Source organism: Chiloscyllium plagiosum, chromosome 23 (genome assembly GCF_004010195.1).
Source record: "Chiloscyllium plagiosum isolate BGI_BamShark_2017 chromosome 23, ASM401019v2, whole genome shotgun sequence".
Taxonomy (NCBI): domain Eukaryota; kingdom Metazoa; phylum Chordata; class Chondrichthyes; order Orectolobiformes; family Hemiscylliidae; genus Chiloscyllium; species Chiloscyllium plagiosum.
Genome location: NC_057732.1, coordinates 51,895,259 through 51,915,096, shown reverse-complemented (window position 1 = coordinate 51,915,096; position 19,838 = coordinate 51,895,259). Strand labels below are relative to the sequence as shown.

Below are 19,838 nucleotides of genomic sequence, written 5' to 3'. Positions count from 1 at the left end.
GTGAACATTCTAAAACATTGGAATTAAAAGAAGATTGACTTGGGAAATGGAAACATTCAATTACCCATGAGTAGAGTGAACCCTTGAGCAATATTTACTTTAGTGGTTTCTTCCATCAGTAAGAGTACGGCATTGTTGATGTGGCTCCGTACTTGAGGTTAGCAACATTATACATGCGGCACGCCGCTACGGCTTCTCACAAAACTGATGTGGTATGGACATGGCCAAGAAAAACAAGATTAACTTTTTTTTTCCACTTTCTCTCGACTCCCCCAAACACTAAATACTTTGAAAACAAATTCGTATTTCTTCTTTCTGTTATTGTGATGTAGATTTTATTCTGCTATTGGACGGCATTCAATAAATAATTCCGACTTTGCTTGGAATTACACCACAGATGGTGCTAGAAGCTGCATATATTCGCACATGACCCTTTCTTTGTCGTATTTGTCTATTACTGCAGTTTTTTCAATGAGGAAAGGGTTATAGGGATGGTCAATCTCTGCTGCATACTCCATAGCAATAACCTAACAAATCAGTGTCTATCTACATGGTCTGAGCTTAATCAGCAAACTAAAATTGACAGTTAACAGTCCCCTTTGCATCTCCATGCCAACCAATCAGAACCCCATTCTCATGCTGTATACATTTTTGTTCCCTTTCCAAATTTGGTTTCTTGTATTTCAATCCTGACCAGTGCAAGTTGAAGAACTTTGACTTCATAACTCTTTCAAACAATGTATAGGTTTTGTATGACCAAATTATCAATTCTATTATTATCTTTTTGTAATTCAACATTTATCACTTTCCAACACATTTTAGGGCTGCACACTGTACCATGATATTTGGATGCAGATACATAGTATGTAAAATACAAATCTGGTTTTCTACCTTGATGTTTTGTCCAAAGCTAGAAGCAAAGCATGTAGATTCAGTTCTATTTGGATAGTGGCTAGATTTTTGGTATTTATATACTGACCAAAAAGGTACCTAGTCTAGACAATGTTTCTCAAGTTATGAATGTTTAGAATGCAAATTTGCCATGGGCAGAATCATAAAAGTATTAATAGGTTTATACTGTAATCCCTATCTCTGTAATCTACCTCAGCTCCACTATACTTGTTTATCTTTTAAGATGCTCCTTAAAACCTATATTTTGGCCCGCCTGACTCAATATTGTCTTCTCATACCTTGCTTTATAACACTTCCAGGGACATAGTGTTATGGAAGTGTTATATAAAATATTCAAAGTTTGTGAGAATATATATAAAATATATTGCATTGCTCTTGTTGGAACAATGAGGGTGGTGATTACAGCAACGCAATGGTAACTTTCCAACTTTTCTGTTCCTGAACAACTTACAAAATCTACAGTATAGCCTGAGATGACTCTCACGATTGAATTACTTTGATTTGATGGTCAGGATTAGGACCGATTGAAAGGAGTGTAGATTTGGTAGGTAGCAGTCAGTACAATTAAGGGTGAAGAAAAGTGATTTGACAAGAATGTAAGGCAGTGCTGAGAAAATTTCTTATAATTACAGGAATTATGAAGAAACAATTTATTGCAGTTTTGAGCTAGTTTTCCCCCTTAGTGGCATTTTAATTTGCTTTGGAATCTCAGTGCTTGCTTTCTCACACAGGCTATTAAATACTTGTTTGTCTAATAGTAGCCCATTTATCTGGTAATTTTGGACCACTATTACTTTTAACAATTCTTCCCCATTGCATTTGGCACCACATTTACTGGTATGAAGTATGGCTTAAAATCTCAAATGGCTGTTGTTTACCAACTTTCAACTGGTTCCGAGTGATAATATGGATGTAGCAAGAAATAGAGATCGATACTGGGTTGGGAAACAAAGTTTATTCAAAAATGAACAGATTAAATTGAAAATATATTTCAAGGGAAGGGTGTCAATATTTTCTTCTGCTTTACCATAGCAAAATATTCAATGTAAGCTAACTAGACTACATTTATTATCACAGATTCTTCATGGTACTGAGATGATCTTCTGCCTTCGCTAAGATTACTGATAGATGAAGAAAGACCTTTCAGCAAGAAGTTAAATTCAAGACAAATTGATGACTTAGGATCGGAATATGAATTGAAGACCAAACTCACAGTTAAAGTCAGCTAGCTTGTGATTTAATCTGAGTTGTTAACTACTTAAGTCAGTCTTATCTTCTCCATGTCAAACTCCAATATAAAATTAGTTTTGAATCATACAGCATTGCAGGGGACTATTCTTAAAACTCTTTATTCTTTCACAGAGCATGGACATGGTTGGCAAGGTCAGCATTTGTTGTTCATCCCTAATGAACAATGAAATCAATGGCATGCTACATTCATCCACATTGCTGTGGCCCTGGAGTCACATGTAGGCCAGCAGATTGCCTTCCCTAAAGGATATTAGTGAACCAGGTGGGTTTGTATGACCATCGATGATGTTATGCTCACTATTACTAACAATAGCTTTATATTCCAGATTTATTGTTTGGATTTAAATTCCACCACCTGTTATTGTAAAATTCAAATCTGTGCCTGTAGAGTGACATTAGGATTATACTATCATCTCGCTTTTGAGGTCCATTTCTTTTCTGTCAGCTTTTTTTGAACATAAACCCCATCAGTCCCACTCTTTCTCCATAGCTGTGTGAATGTTTTTTTCTTTAAAAATGCATTTACTTCCCATGATAAGCCCAGTTCCACCAATAACATCTGGCAATTTCAAGTATGTTTTCTACTAAAAAAAAGTTGGCTAAAAAAAAAACTGAAATACTAGAGTGAAAATATTAAATGCTAGAAAACCCATCAGGAGCTGGCAGAGCAAAAGAACTTTGCTATATTCTTCATTTTGACTATTCTGAAAAGAAATCGAAGGATAATGGACAACAAACTCTGGACGTCTCTCAGCTACAACTCACCAGGTATGGAAGAAAGATTTTTCTCTATACGCTCCAATATCCTTGCAGGCATCTCTCCTGTGTTGGGCAGTTTCCTCTTCACACAGTTGGGGTCCTCCTTTGTTAGAATTTCACCTTTTTTACGTAGTTTAACAATAGCTGCCACCTAGAAAACGTAACAAAGTGGAATCTAGTGATATTTGTTGTTTGTCTTAGTGACTAGAATGCAAATTGAAAGTTCAATCAAAGACTTGTATCTAACTCTTTTGCATGGACAGGTCAGTAAGCAGGCTGGCAGATGTAAGATGAGAAAAGAATCAGGCATGGGGAGGGCGAGTCAATTTTTTCCCATTTTAGTTGGAAGCTGTATGTTATGGGGCATGGAGAAAATAGTAGCTACTTGCACTAGTAGCTAATGACTTACAATCAAAAGTGCACTCATTACTTTAACCTTCAATTTTTAATCCCTTCCTGAAGGGATCAATTTGTCTTGGATATAAGTTGTGCTAAAATAGCATTCTTCATTAGTACTCTTTGTGGAGTCAGAACAACATCACAGTTAATCCCAATCCTTGTGCACACTCTATCCAAAATGAATTCTTAGATAACTATCAACAGCAGGTTTCATGGCTGCTGTTTCCATCCAGGAGCTTTGTGGGTAATTACACCAGGCTGTGATCCGCTAATTTAAATTACACTGAACAGGGATAAAACTGGGGCCCACCATTAATACGTTTCAGTTCAGTATTTCATTTGGGGAACCTCCAATATTCACATATTTTATTCGGACTAACATTACTGAAATTAAGGGAAATTTTCAAAATCAAGAAATGTTGGATAGGGAAATAAAGGCAGGCAAATGAGAGGAACAAGAGAGATCATGTGTCTTATAAGTTAGATTTCCAGTAAACCAGCCATGCATTCATGATGACATGATTTGGAGATGCCGGTGTTGGACTGGGGTGTACAAAGCGTTGCTCCGAAAGCTAGTGTGCTTCCAATTAAACCTGTTGGACTATAACCTGGTGTTGTGTGATTTTTAACTTCATGATGAAGTCAGCGCAAAAGAGTATGCAATCTAGATAACATCAAAGAAAAAGCCCCCCCACAAACATTAGATGAAGGTTCTGACTCTAATTTCTACTGTCAGAGAAAAATATGTTTAAACTGCATTCATGCCATGTTTGATATTGGAAATGCTCAGAATTTAAAAAACAGTATATGAATTAGTCATGCTATTTCCTAAATTGAAAGAAGATGTCAGATAACCAATCATTTAAAATAAATACATATTTTCAAAAGACACTATGGCAACAATTTTCAGCAACAAGGTCTGATTTCTGATGCATAACAACAGTGGGAGTAATCCACTTCCAAGTGCACATAAGTAGCAGAATTTACCTTTTTAGAATCTGCAGTGGGGCTCAGTTTTGGTGCTGAAGGTGGTGGTATATCAAAAAATAGGATATCCTCCCCTTCAGCAAAGCCCCTGCCTAGTTTAGGTGTCTGTGGTGATGCTGTCAATTTCTGCTCCCTGGGAAATTCTGTTCCAACTTTGGGTGATGAGAGAGACGACAATCCTCCAGGCCCAGATATATGACTGGTACTTTCACTTGTGCTCTGCATAAACCTACACGAAGAAGTTCTGTTAGGATTGTAAGTTTTGTTATCATAATAAAACTTAGTTATAGTCTTGATGGCTAGTTGAGGAAGGAAGAATCCAAAGCCAGTCATTACTACTAGGACAGATTTATTCACAGAGTGAAACATTACACATATATATTTCCTGATGCCATTCAACCCTTGAATCAATAAATATCATTATGTGCAAAGGTAAGAATCCAATCAATGCCCTTCCCCTGTATGTACTTCACTTTGATTGATAAAATTAAGAAAATTAGCTAACTGTGTTCGGCACACTGTGATATTTGTTAAGTAATGGAGTAATCTATAACAGCCACTCAAAAAAAACGAAGAATTTTCCATCTAAAATCACCACACTGCTGTAACTCATTATTACATCCCGACATTTTTCAATATACCAAAATTTTTACCATAAATTTTGATTTGCATTTAATACGTTCAGAAGACAAAGCTAGCTAACATATAAATGTATAATTTATATTGCTCAGGCCAACCACTGACCTATCAACATCACCTTTTTTGTAATTCTTCTGTTTTCTTCTTACGTGATTCTAACAGTTTTCGTTTTTGCTGCTTTAATAGCTCAGAAGCAGATATTGACAGGATGGGAGGTCCTGACTGTGCATTGTTAACTGGTCCACCTGAAAAATCAAGTAACAATGAATAATAACTTGCCCAACAGGTTATATGATTGTTTAAAGTTTGTCAACTGCCTTCTTGAACTGCTGTGTTGCATCTGGTGTAAGTACAACTACAATGTTGACAGGCATGGGGGGGGGGGGGGGGGGGGAAGTAGATGGCTGACCTTTTCAGACAAGAAAGTTTTGTTAAAAGAAGAATAAATATGGCAAGCTGACCTTTCATAGGCACCTTGCTTAAGTGTTTCTTTAAGTTAAGGGCTCCAACTGTAGGCATTTCCATTAAATCCTTAAAATCTTCTGAGCAGCCTGACACGACTTTCCCATTTGCAATTGCTGGAATTCCACAGAAAATTTATTAGTGACAATTCAGATATATCATTTACACTTTAAAACATCAAAATAACACTGAACATTGAAGTGTTTTATAAGATTTTGAAAAAAAATCAATTTCCCCAAACTCTTGCATACTTCCCAATTCAGTTTTTAAATGTCTAATTCTCTCAGCTCTCTCCTGAAGCCTTGTCTGGATTTGGAACATTCAGTTCACTTGCATTTTGCTCAAAAAATTGCACTCTCAGTCTTACTCCTGGTTTAATTCATTCTTTTGATGTAAGTAACTCAACATATTAACCTTGATTAAGTTTGGATATCTTTGGCTATGATGGGTGCTAAGTGTCATTGGAACAAGGTTCTTGCAAAAGCATAATTTCTTCCTTCTGCCAAAGATCTTCCGTAATAGATTTACTTGCAAACAGAAATTGTGGATACTTTTATGGAACAACTAGACATGATATGATACAGGTATGATTCACAATACAAGCTACAATCAATGTATACATAATGCATTTTAAAAAAATTGTCATCTTTTGCAAACAGGACTTTTTCTGGCTAGAGAGGTTATTGATTAAAATAAGAACTGTTTATTCTCAGATGTCGGTGTTACTGGCAAGGTTGAGTTATCGTCCCAATTTGCAGACAGCAAATTCCCATCAACAGAAATGAGATGATGACTAGTGATGTCTATTGAGGGATAAATATTTGGTTAGGACTGAGGCAGAACTCCCCTGCTCTTCATCAAAGTAGTGCTGTGGATCTGTAGCACCTACCTGGGGAGGCAGGCAAGGCCTTTATTAAACGTCACAGCTGAAAAACAGCACCTTATTTGCTCTGAAAATTGTTAGTGGACCTTCTCCCTGAACTGTTGCATTCTTTGTATTGATTATAATGTTCATATCATAGAGTTCAGACACAGTGCTTCCAGAAGTTACCCAAAAGGGGATTATCCCCTCTTGGAGAGTAAACGTATTGCAGCTTATTTTTGCTCTCTATTTCTGGAAAGCATACATTAAGTTCCCCTCTTGCAAGAGTGCCATGCCCTTTGTAGTATTACATCATACCACAAAAAGCAATTCTATCACATATTACCGATCTTTCTCTTAGTTTCTCTGACAATATCATCTGCTCCTTTCACGACCATGTGTGTCAGGGTCGTCTGAACACTTTTCTTAGGACCTGCTGCTCTTCTGCAAAAACAAAAAAAAAGTCAACTGTAAAAAACTTGAAAGTAAAACAAAAATACACTTGTGACCTTAAAAAGCATTTAACATTGCACTCTTTATCAACTACAGATTTGCTTTTACTTCCCCTTTGGGGTATGGACAGATCACATTAAAAAGATGCTGAATATGGCTTCAACTGCATTTATTATTAAAAATTTAATGCAATGCTAATGCTTAAGGGTATGGATTAAACAAACTAGAGGATCTCAAATTGTAGTTCCTGCAAACATTTAGGTAGCTGCTGACAGTTAGACAGAAGCATTCAGGACATCACAATTTGCCTCAAAGTGCTTTGGTTGCAAAGAGTTTGCAGAACTTGATCATATTTGGTGACACTTTGTGGACAGCATCCATGCTGATATTCAGTGAAATTACAATGCTAAATGGCCTAACAGCCATCATCAAGGGAGACATAAGAAAGTTGCTGTCTGCTCTGACACCTGTGTTATCGTCTTCAGTTCAGGAAAGGAAATAAAACCTATTGGCTCGCTGAAAGGATTGCCCTTTGGCCCTCGATGTTGCGCCGATCCAAGCCCACCTAACCTACACTAGCCCACTATCCTCCATATGCCTATCCAATGCCCGTTTAAATGCCCATAAAGAGGGAGAGTCTACCACTGGTACTGGCAGGGCATTCCATGAACTCACGACTCACTGAGTAAAGAATCTACCCCTAACATCTGTCCTATACCTACCACCCCTTAATTTAAAGCTATGCCCCCTCGTAATAGCTGACTCCATACGTGGAAAAAGGTTCTCATGGTCAACCCTATCTAAATCCCTAATCATCTTTTACACCTCTATCAAGTCACCCCTAAACCTTCTTTTCTCCAATGAAAACAGCCCCAAGTGCCTCAGCCTTTTGTCATACGATCTTCCTACCATACCAGGCACATCCTGGTAAACCTCCTCTGCACCCGTTCCAGTGCCTCCACATCCTACCTTTAGTATGGCGACCAAAACTGCACACAATACTCCAGATGCGGCCGCACCAGAGTCTTATACAACTGCAACATGACCTCAGGGCTCCAGAACTCAATTCCTCTACCAATAAAAGCCAGTACGCCATATGCCTTCTTCACTGCACTATTTATCTGGGTGGCAACTTTCAGAGATCTGTGTACATGGACACCAAGATTACTTGAGATTGTAGAGTTAGAGGACACACATTTAACACGTGTAGGTATAACACAGATAAAGACAATCGACATTTTTTCCCCTCAGTTGCAATCCTCTGAAAGATCAATATAAATAAATAATGACTCTGGATCTGGATGTAGAGTTGCTCGCTGAGCTGGAAGGCTCTGGAATGACTGGATAGCTTATAGCTTTTAGCTACAAACAATAACCTGTCAAGTTACTAACAATTATGAGGACTTTATGCGTCTTAATGGGGAGTTGCAATCATTTAGAATGTGAGAAACAGGGATTTTGTGGTACAATGTAACGTCCCTGCGTCTGAGCTCGGAGGTCAGGGTTCAAGGCCCAACTGCTCCAGAGGTGTGTAATAACATTTTTGAACAGGTCGGTTAGAAACCATTAGGATGTGGGAGGGGTATTACCAAATTGTTCCTGAGGGGCCTGCCACAATGCCTTACATATATGTAGTGCCTTTAACAAAATAAGGCACCACATTAGAGCATTATCAAACAGAATTTGACATCAAATACATCATAAGACATTGCAGGCCTTTTAAAATTTTTTTTAGGTGGGGTTGTGGTGTTTGGATAGTTTAGGAGGATAGAAATCGTACAACTTGTTGTGTAGCACCTTGATGAGCCAGACTTTATGGTCTTTTCTCACTCATTTTTCATGTTCTTGTTCTCCCTACAGCAAACTAAAAACATTGCAGCACATACATCAGCTAATCAACTTGATTGTATGATTTTAAAAATTAATTTACAGCATATGGTTATCGTTGACAAGGCCAAATTGTATTGTCCATCCTTCGCCCAGTTCATGCAGTATATTTGTTTTAATTCATTCAAGAGATTTGGGTGTTAACGGCTGGACCAGAGTTTACTGTCCATCCTAATTGCCCTCGAGAAAATTGTGGTGAGCTGCATTCAACTGTAATAGTCCATTTGGGGTAGGTACCCCCACAATAGTGTGCAGGGGGGAGTTCGAGGATTGGATGGGGAATAGTTTGTAGCACAATTTGCAAAGTGGTGGTGTTCCCATTTATCTGCTTCACGATCTGCTTGTCCTTCACGACTGTAGTGGTCATGTAATGAGAAGGTGCTGTTTAAGGAGCCTTCGTGAATTTTGACAGTTTATTTTGTTAATGGGACATGCTGCTGCTCTGCATCGGTGGTGGAAAGAGCCAATGAAGCAGGCTGCTTTGTCCTGGATGGTGTTAAGCCTCAAACAACAGGAACACGATGGCCTAATGGTATTATCGCTCAACTATTTCTTACAGAAATTCAGCTAATGTTCTGGAGACTCGGGTTCAAATCCTGCCATGGCAGATGGTGGGATTTGAATTCAATAAAGAATCTTGAATCAGGAATGTAATGATGACCATGAAATCATTGTCAACTGTCAGAAAAAAATCTGGTTCACTAATGTCCTTTAGGGAAGGAAATCTGCCATCCTTACCTGGTCTGACCTATATGTGGCTCCAGACCCATAGCAATGTAAATGCCTCTTAACTACCCTCTGGGTAATTAGGGATGGACAATAAACGCTGGCCCAGCCAGAGGAACCCGTGTCCCATAAGTGAATCAAAAAAAAAGCTCGAGTTTTGTTGAAGCTGCAATCACCCAGGTAAGTGGGCAGTATTCCATCATGACTTCTGCATAGCATATGATGGACAAGTTTCAGGGAGTCAGGACTTCAGTTATTGGCTACAGGATTCCTAGTCTCTGATGTACAACCGGAGTATTGATATGGCTGGTCCAGTTCACTTTTGGGTCAGGGGTAACTCCCAAGATGTTGATAGTGGAGAATTCAGTGAGGGCCACACTATTGAATGCCAAGGTATGATAGATGCTGTCTGTTGGAGATGGTCATTGCCAAGCACTTGTGTGGTGTGAATGTTACTTACAACTTGTCAGACCATAACCTGGATGTTGTCCAGGTCTTGCTGCATTTGGACACAGACTGCTTCAGCACCTGAGGAGTTGTAAATGATGCTAAACATTGTATAAAAATCAGCAAACATCCCTACTTCTGATCTTATGTCGGTAAAGGAAGGTCATTGATGAAATGGCTGAAGTTGGTTTGGCCTCGAAAACTATTCTGAGGACCTCCTGTCAAGCTGTCATGGACATCCAATAGATATCTATCAAATACAATTATCTAATTCTGTGCCAGGTATGAGTCCAACCAGCACAGATCCCCATTTTAATTCATCCAGCGAAATAAATCATTGTTCAAACAAATATTTAATGTAGAAATCAACTGTATTGTGAGAAGTAGTTTCTTACACTGAGGCTGCATATGATGCTGATGTCACTCCTCCATAGTGGAAACCCTGTTGGCACAGCCTCTCTTTCAGACTGCCACCCTTGCCATGCATTTTGTTAGGAGCACGGCCAGAGAAGCTGGATTGCAAGTCAGCTCGCTTTGCACTAAGCTTCTTGTACTGGGCTTTGACATGGTACTCACAGTATTCACAGTCCATCTGAAAAACAAAGGTGGTACATAAAAAGTTAGTGTAAGAAGACAAAGTTTAGGTTAAGACTATTTCAATACTAGCTAAAGACATAACTAAAGAAGCAGGGGTGAAAACCTTCATCTAGGAATGGGAACTAATCATTTGCTTAAATCGCCTCATTCAAAGTTTGCTTCAATAATCAATAAAATATGATTGTTAATATTAAAAATTTGACATTAGACAAAGTCTAAAATAGTCTCTCACTTTCCTTATTAGAAAAAATAATCATTCCATTCATGTCTTACTTATTATATCTTTTTTCCAGCAAAAGTAAATCCAATCCCACCACATAGTAGGTCTGACTCCCACAGGTACCTTGTCTACAACCTTCCTCCCCCCTCCCCCAAAATAAAATGCGATTCCCCTTACTCCCAATTCCTCCACCTCTGCCATATCTATTCCCTGGAGGAGCAATTTCACTCCTGGACATTCCAGATGGCCTCCTATTTCAAGGACCACAACTTCCCCTCCCACGTGGTCAACAATGCCCTCCAGTGCATCTCCTCCATTTACTGCACCTCTGCCCTTGAACCCTACCCATCCAACTACCCCGGTCCTCACCTTCCACCCCACTAATCTCCAGATATAGTGCATTATCCTCTTCCATTTCCACCATCTACAATCAGACCCCACTACCAAAGACATATATACCTCCCTATTGCTATTGGCATCCCACAAAGACCATTCCCTCGGTGACTCCATCATTAGGTCCACACCACTCACCAACCCACATTCCACACGCAGCACCTTCCCCTGCCTCTGCAGGAGGCGCAAAACCTGCACCCGCCCACCCCCCCTTCACCTTCACCTCTATCCAAGGCCCCAAAGGATCTTTTTACATCTGGTGGAGAATTCTTTTACATCCACACACCTCATCAGGAAGATAGGACATCAACTTGCAGTGTTTCAGAGAACATCTCTGGGACACATGCACCAAACAACGCCACTGCTCTGTGGCCAACTACTTCAAATCCCCCTCCCAATCCCCCAAGGATATGCAAGTCTTAGGCCTCCTCCACCGCCAAATCCAAGCAATCTTTCAACTGGAGGAAGATCACCTTATCTTCCACCTTGGGACCCTTCAATCACATTATCAACATCAACTTCAGCACCTCCAGCCCCACCCCCCTATTTATCTCTCAGCCCCTTCCCCCTCCACATTCCTGATGAAGGACTTATGCCCAAAATGTTGACTCTCCTGTTCCCGGATGCTGCCTGACTTGCTGTGCTTTCTCAGTGCCACACTTTTCGACTCTAGGTCTGATAAAACCAATTTAAACTGAGAACCAAGAATAAAGAATCAAAATCTCTTCAGCTCCAATAATTCAATTGTCACAGCCTGCTTTAATTAAAGGGCTAGGATTTATTTAGCATCTTTCATCATCTCAGGATTTTCTGCAGCAAATGAAAGTCGATTGCTTGTTGTAAAGTAGGAAATGTGGCAGCCAATTTGCACAAAGACAGTTTTCCCCAGTAGCAATGTAGTGATTCCAGATCATTTGTTTTTGTGATTTTGATTGAGAGATAAACATTGTCCACAACTGGGGATAATTCCTCTGCTTCTCTTTGAAGTTAGTATCATGGGCTTGTTTACATCTGAACAATAGAGAAGACAGGCCTCAGTTTAATGATGCAGTACTCCTCTGGTACTGCACTAGAATGCCATGTACAGATTTGTGTGCTTAGGTCATGGAACATGGCTTGAATCCACAACCTTCCAACTTGGAAGCAAAAGTATTCCAAAGGTATTTCATTAAAAAGTACACAATTGTTTTCCAAATGTAAGTATCAAGATATACACCCATGATGGCCCACACAACACTACTATATGATTATATGATCTGCAACAGTACACTGGAACACGGATACGAGAAAATTAATGACAAAGATAAAGTTCTACAAAATGGTTTTTATTTCAGATCTAATAAGTCAGTCTTAAATCTAACATATTCGATTTGCTTACTGTTATATGGCTCGCTCCTCTCCATTTCAAATGTCTTCTGGCCCACAACACTCTGAAATGTCTGTGTCATCTAAATCTGCTCTCTTGCGCAACCCCCCATTTTAACTGCTTCACCAATGGCAGTGCCTTCAGTTGCCTAGCCCCTAAGCTCAGCATTTGTCTGCACAATCCTCCCTGCTCCCGCCCTACCTTGCTTTCACCCTATAGGACCTTCTTTAGAATGTCTTCGGGCAAGCTTTTGGTCTTCTGACCTCAAATGGCTTCTGACCCATCTATGTCATGCAGTCATATTTTCTTTTAGAATTGCTGTCAAAGATCTTAGGAATGTGCATTTCATTAAAGGTGCTGCAGAATACAAGGCATTGTTATTCAGTATAGGTGTTGTGGGGTCAGATAGATCAGTTAGCTGGATAGCTAACTTGCAATGCAAAAAGTCATTCCAACAGCACAGATTCAATTCCTGTACCAGCTGAGGTCACCATAAAAGGTACCTCCTTCTCAACGTTTCCCTTTTCATGAGGCATGGTGACTCTCAGGTTAAACCACCACTAGTTGTCTTTCTCAGAATAGTCCTACGGTCTAGTATGACTATGGCGACTTTGCATGTATGCAATGCATAATTGATCAAAATAAAAGCAAATTACTGCGGATGCTGGAATCTGAAACCAAAAGAGAAAATGCTGGAAAATCTCAGCAGGTGTGGCAGCATCTGTAAGGAGAGAAAAGAGCTGACATTTCGAGTCTAACTGACCCTTTGTCAAACCTAAAAAAAGGGAGAAATAGGGAGGTATTTATAGTAGGCTGAGAGATGAGTCATGGCTCCTGGGTGAGAACACCACACCTCTTTATTGCTACCTTTGCTTCTGGAGCATGACTCACCTTCTCTCAGCCTCGTATAAATATCTCCCTATTTCTAGCTTTGACAAAGGGTCAGTTAGACTCGAAATGTCAGCTCTTTTCTCTCCTTACAGATGCTGCCAGACCTGCTGAGATTTTCCAGCATTCTCTCTTTTGGATGCATAACTGATCGGTTAAGTAACTGACTGGAAAACAAACATAGGGAATGAGACAAAATGAAAACTTATCATGTCTTTGAGAAAATAACATTGCAATTCTAAGCAATCCAACTTCTGATCAACTCCTTTTGTGACTTCGTTAATTTACTAATCTATTGCCTGGACTGAGTTCTGATACACTGAAATCTCAAAGGTTTTCATTTTCAAAATTGTGAATGGAACAGTGGACTAACTAGAATGGTTATTCTGCTTCCACACAAATACATATTGTCAAGTTCTCAAACATGTAACTCCAGTTAAAACTAAAAGTTCAAGAAGATTATCTGCACTCTCATCCTTAGCTTTGAAGGATAATAATCATCCTGCCTCTTAAATGTGGGCTGGCAATTATGAGACTCGTCAAAACACACCATAGCATCAACAATTTCCATTGCAGCCCAGACTGTCACATAAAGCACAACCTTTACCTCTCTGTTTTATTTCAATAAAAACAGAATGACTAACATGTCATTTGAATATTGCAAGCATCTTCCTCCCATTACTGGAGGCATTTTCCTGGATTACAAAAATGAAAATAAAACTCAATGATGAATCTATCTGACGATGGAGACCACTTGGTCCCTTCAAATTGTCAAACAAAGAGTTTTCTTATTTTATCTCAATTCCAGGCTAAACAAACACTCTTCAAGACAAAACTTTAATTTGAATAAAGATATTTTGATATGCAGACCAGAGGAAGTATTCCAACTGAAAACAGTATGTATGTAACTGATTGATCAGCCAATTGTAATTTATCAAAGTCAGACTCACCAAGTTTACTATTTGGGTACAGAGATCTCCATTCTTCTTTCTAGCTCGGCAGGTTCCCATGTCCAAGGCTTCACCCATGATTAGAATCTTCTGTGGGTGATCAACAGACAGACAAACCTGGATCAAAAAAACAGGGACAGGTGAAGCCTGAAATTTACTGGAATGGCATAAATTACTAAATTACTTCATGACTGATACTCCTTATGGCATGACTAAACATCATGTGATACTGAAAAGGCAGAATTACCTAATGCTTTAAATTTGTCTTCTTGAGAAACATTCTATTCACTCACCTCATCTGATCCATCCCTGGATTTCATAGGATTGGCATTCAGTAGACCAATAACAGTCCCTTTCTCTGTTTTCCAATGCTCTTTGTGGACATTCCCAAAGAGGAAGAGAGATAAATTCAGGTTGCTGGTACGCAGATCGCTTAAGTGCCAGATACTGAACGTTTTACCCTGAAACAACAAATAGATTACCTCAACATTATTGCAAAAATGCAACTTCAGGCGTATGAAAGTTAGTTACAAATAAACTCACACACCCAAAAATCATACATTGGTGGTAACTTAAATACAGATGGTTCCTGATTTATGAACATCTGACTTCAAACACTCCTACTTACGAAAAGATCCCATTCTGGGGTACTTTAATATTCATATTAAAGATCTGATGTGAATGTTTCTCATACTTACATATTGCAATTGTATATTGTCCTGTACTGTGTCCTGACTTGCATACAAATAGTTGTGAGCGTACTCAAGAACGGAACATAGAACATTAAGCTTGGTACAGGCCCTTCAGCCCTCGATGTTCCTCCGAACTGTGGAAGCCCATCTAACCTGTACTATTCCATTCTCGTCCATATGCCTATCTAATGACCATTTAAATGCCCTTAAAGTTGGCGAGTCTACTACCGTTGCAGGCAGGCAGTGCATTCCACACTCCTACTATTCCCTGAGTAAAGAAACTACCTCTGACATCTGTCTGATATCTATCACCCCTCAATTTAAAGCAATGTCCCTTTGTGCTAGCCATCGCCATCCATGGAAAAAGGCTCTCACTGTCCAACCTATCTAACCCTCTGGTTATCTTGTATGTTTTAATTAAATCGCCTCTCAACCTTCTTCTCTCCAATGAAAACAGCCTCAAGTCCCTCAGCCTTTCCTCATAAGACCTTCCCTCCATACCAGACAACATTCAAGTAAATCTCCTCTGAACCCTTTCCAAAGCTTCCACATCCTTTCTATAATACTGTGTCCAGAACTGGACGCAATACTCCAAATGTGGCCGCATCAGAGTTTTGTACAGCTGCAGCATGATCTCATGGTTCCGAAACTCAATCCCTCTACCTATAAAAGCTAACACACCGTATGTCTTCTTAACAACCCTTTCAAGCTGGGTGGAAACTTTCAAGGATCTATGTACATAGACACAGAGATCTCTCTGCTCACTGATATTACCAAAAATCTTACCATTAACCCAATACTCTGCATTCCTATTACTCCTTCCAAAGTGAATCACCTCACACTTATCCGCATTAAGCTTATCTCTGGCTCTCTGTAACTGACAACATCCTTTGTCACTATCCACAACTCTACCAACCTTAATGTAATCTGCAAATTTACTAATCCATCCTTCTATGCCTTCATCAAGGTCATTTATATAAATGACAAATAACAGTGGACCCAAAACAGATCCTTGTGGTACCCCACTAGTAACTGAACTCCAAGATGAATACTTCCCATCAACCACTACCCTCTGTCTTCTTTCAGCTAGCCAATTTCTGATCCAAACTGCCACATCACCCTCAATCCCATACCTCCATATTTTGTGCAATGGCCTACTATAGGGAACCTTATCAAACAATACACACATCAACCGCTTTACCCTCATCTGCTTGTTTGGCCATCTTCTCAAAGAACTCAATAAGGTTTGTGAGGCACGACCTACCCTTCTCAAAACCATGTCGACTATCACGAATCAACTTATTCCTCTCTATATGATTATAAATCTATCTCTTATAACCCTTTCCAACACTTTACCCACAACCGAAGTAAGGTTCACAGGTTTGTCTTACTTCCCTTCTTGAACAAGGGAACAACTGAGTCACAATTAAGTAGAATGGATGGCTTTGAGGTATGTAGAGAAGAGGTGTTGGAAATTCTGGAAAGGGTGAAAATAGATAAGTCCCCTGGGCCTGATAGCATTTATCCTAGGATTCTCTGGGAAGCAAGGGAGGAGATTGCAGAGCCATTGGCCTTGATTTTTATGTCCTCGTTGTCTACAGGAGTAGTGCCAGAAGATTGGAGGCTAGCAAATGTGGTTCCCTTGTTCAAGAAGGGGAGTAGGGATAACCCTAGTAACTATAGGCCGGTGAGTCTCACTTCTGTTGTGGGCAAAATCTTAGATCTAAGGGATAGGATTTATGAACATCTGGATAGGAATAATGTGATCAAGGATAGTCAGCATGGTTTTGTGAAGGGCAGGTCGTGCCTCACAAACCTTATTGAATTCTTTGAGAAGGTGGACGAGGGAAAAGCGGTAGATGTGGTGTATATGGATTTTAGTAAGGCGTTTGATAAGGTTCCCCATGGTACAATTTCGGTCCTGTAATGTTTTCTTTAAATAATTTCAAAGGACCTCGCACTTCATGTCCAAATATTAACTCAAAGGGAGCAAACTGAGTCAATTCATTTGGGGCATCTCTAATGGCAAACAATACGAATGGGATACCTTTATCCCAATCATTTGAGTAATCCTCAGGGTCTGATGCCATCTTTCCAAAGCTCCCTGGGATTCAGGATTGTACGCACGCGATTAAAAGTGCGACATGCCTAAGCTAAGCATGATTTCATTAAACAGCCAAGCATAAGATTTGACCCTTGGTCTGGCCTAATCTCTCTGGGTAGCCCACACCACATGAAAAAAGATACTAACTCCTCTACCACCTTTTTCGCATTTATATTCTGTAATGGAATTGCCTCCAGAAATCTGGTAGACACATCCATTATGGTTAGCAAGTACTGGTTCCAAATTTTAGTTTTCCAGAGGGGGCCTACACATTCAATCACATATGGAGTCAGCTATTACAAGGGGGCATAGCTTTAAATTAAGGGGGGGTAGGTATAGGACAGATGTTAGGGGTAGGTTCTTTACTCAGCAAGTCGTGAGTTCATGGAATGCCCTGCCAGTAGCAGTGGTGGACTCTCCCTCATTATGGGCATTTAAGCTGGCATTGGATAGGCATATGGAGGATAGTGGGCTAGTGTAGGTTAGGTGGGCTTGGATCGCCGCAACATTGAGGGCCGAAGGGCCTGTACTGCGCTGTATTCTTCTATGTTCTAACATTTGCTATCCTCCAGTCTTCTGGCACTGTAGACAATGATGACATAAAGATCAAAGCCAAAGGCTCAACAATCTCCTCCCTGGCTTCCCAGAGAATCCTAGGATAAATCCCATCTAGCCCAGGGGACGTATCTATTTTTACACTTTCCAGAATTGCTAACATGTCCTCCTTATGCACCTCAATCCCATCTCGTCTCATACCTGTATCTCAATATTCTCCTCGACAACATTGTCTTTTTCTAGTGTGAATACTGACGAAAAATATTCACTTAGCACTTACCCTATCTTCTCTGACTCCACGCACAACTACCCATTACTATGCTTGAATGGTCCTAATCATTCTTTAATTCTTGATATAGCTATAGAAAGCCTTAGGGTTTTCCTTGATCCTTTTCAATAATGACTTCTCATGTCCACTCCTGGCTCTTCTTAGTTCTTTCTTCAGGTCTTTCCTGGCTAACTTTTAATTCTTAAGTGCCCTAACTGAGCCATCACATCTCATCTTAACATAAGATTTCTTCTTCCTCTTGACAAGAGATTCAACTTACTTAGTAAACCATGGCTCCCATGCACGACAACTTCCTCCCTGCTTGACTGGTACCTACTTATCAAGGACCCATAATAGGTGGTCTTTGAATAAACTCCACATTTCAATTGTGCCCAACCCCTGCAGTTTCCTTTCCATCCTATGCATCCTAAATCTTGCCTAATTGCATTGTAATTGCCTTTCTCCCAGCTATAATTCTTGCCTTGCAGTATATACCTATCCCTTTCCATCACTAAAGTAAACATAACCGAATTGTGGTCACTATCACCGAAGTGCTCACTACCTCCAAATCTAACACCTGGCTGGGTTCATTATCCAATACGAAATCTAATGTGGCCTCGCCCCTTGTTGACCTGTCTACATATGTGTCAGGAAACTCTCCAGCACACATTGGACAAAAACTGACCCATCTGAAGTACTTGAACGATGGTATTCCCCGTCATTATTTGAAAGTTAAAGTCCCATAACAACTACCCTGTCACTCTCGCTCCTATCGAGGATCATCTTTGCTGTCCTATCCTCTACATCTCTGGAACTATTTGGAGGCCTATAGAAAATTCCCAACAGGATAACTTCTCCTTTCCGGTTTCTAACCTCAACCCATACTACTTCAGTAGACGAGTCCTCAAATGTCCTTTCTGCAATCATAATACTGTCCTTGACTAACAGTGCCACACTAACCCTTCTTTTTCCATTTTCTCTGTTCTTACTGAAACATCTAAATCCCGGAACCTGCAATAACCACTCCTGTCCCTGCTCTACCCATGTCTCCAAAATGGCCACAACATCAAAATCCTAGGTACCAACCCATGCTGCAAGTTCACCCACCTTATTCCAGATGCTCCAGGTGTTGAAGTAGACACACTTCAAACAAACTTCTTACCTGCCGGTGCCTTCATGCTATCTTGAAATATTAGGATCTGACTTCTCTACTGTCATCCTCCCATATCTCGAAATACAATTTCGGTTCCAATCCCCCGCTGAATTAGTCTAAATCCACCTGAAGAGCATTAGCAAATTTCTCCTTCAGGATGTTGGTATCCCTCTGGTTCAGGTGAAGACCGGCCTGTTTGTAGAGGTCTTACCTACCCCGGAAAGAGCTCCAATTATCCAGGAATCCAAAACTCTCCCTCCCGCACCATCCCTGTAGCCACATGTTCAACCCCTCTCCCTATTCCTTGCCTCACTAGCATGTGGCATGGGCAACAAAGCAGAGGTAACAACTCTGTTTGTTCTAGCTCTAAGCTTCCACCCTAGCTCCCTGAATTTCTGCTTTAAATCCCCATCTCTCTTCCTACCTATGTCGCTTGTTCATATCTAGGGACTGCCTGTACTGACCTATTACTTCAGGAATTGGTGTGTGGTTCAGTGTTAAATACATCTGTACAGCGTCAATTCAGTTCCTCGTGGGCATCAGTTCACAGTTTAATCTTAGTACCAACTAGAAATCTTCAATGGATAAGTCAGAGAAGTTATAGTTGTAGAAAACAGAAAATTAAGATTTTTCCTTCTCAGGATGTCATTGCACTAACATTACTTTTGTCAGGCTGTTCATTTTGTGAATTTAGTGAACCTCACCAACCTTTTCTCTAGCTGTTTGTTTGCAGAAAAGCTGTTCACCTTCCAGTTTGAGGCAAAGTTATTGACTTATAACATTAATTCTGTGTCTCCACAGATGCCGCCTGACCTAATCATTTGCTTGTGTGTTTTTTATTTGTCAGCTTTCCAAGTGAACAGCTACA

At 40.0% G+C, this 19,838-nt stretch overlaps 1 protein-coding gene across 4 annotated transcripts in view; it reads right to left on the bottom strand.

Moving 5' to 3' along the window:
- The window catches only part of mcm10 (minichromosome maintenance 10 replication initiation factor), a 62,833-nt gene that overhangs the window by 23,040 nt on the left and 19,955 nt on the right, over positions 1–19,838 (bottom strand). For all 4 annotated transcript variants that reach the window (XM_043714166.1, XM_043714164.1, XM_043714167.1 and 1 more), the window contains 8 exons: positions 14,492–14,659; positions 14,199–14,315; positions 10,180–10,376; positions 6,618–6,715; positions 5,409–5,525; positions 5,066–5,192; positions 4,309–4,537; positions 2,929–3,073 (listed from right to left, as the gene is read on the bottom strand). In XM_043714166.1, the coding sequence (XP_043570101.1) occupies positions 2,929–3,073; positions 4,309–4,537; positions 5,066–5,192; positions 5,409–5,525; positions 6,618–6,715; positions 10,180–10,376; positions 14,199–14,315; positions 14,492–14,659 (1,198 nt within the window). The remainder of the gene's footprint in view (positions 1–2,928; positions 3,074–4,308; positions 4,538–5,065; positions 5,193–5,408; positions 5,526–6,617; positions 6,716–10,179; positions 10,377–14,198; positions 14,316–14,491; positions 14,660–19,838) is intronic.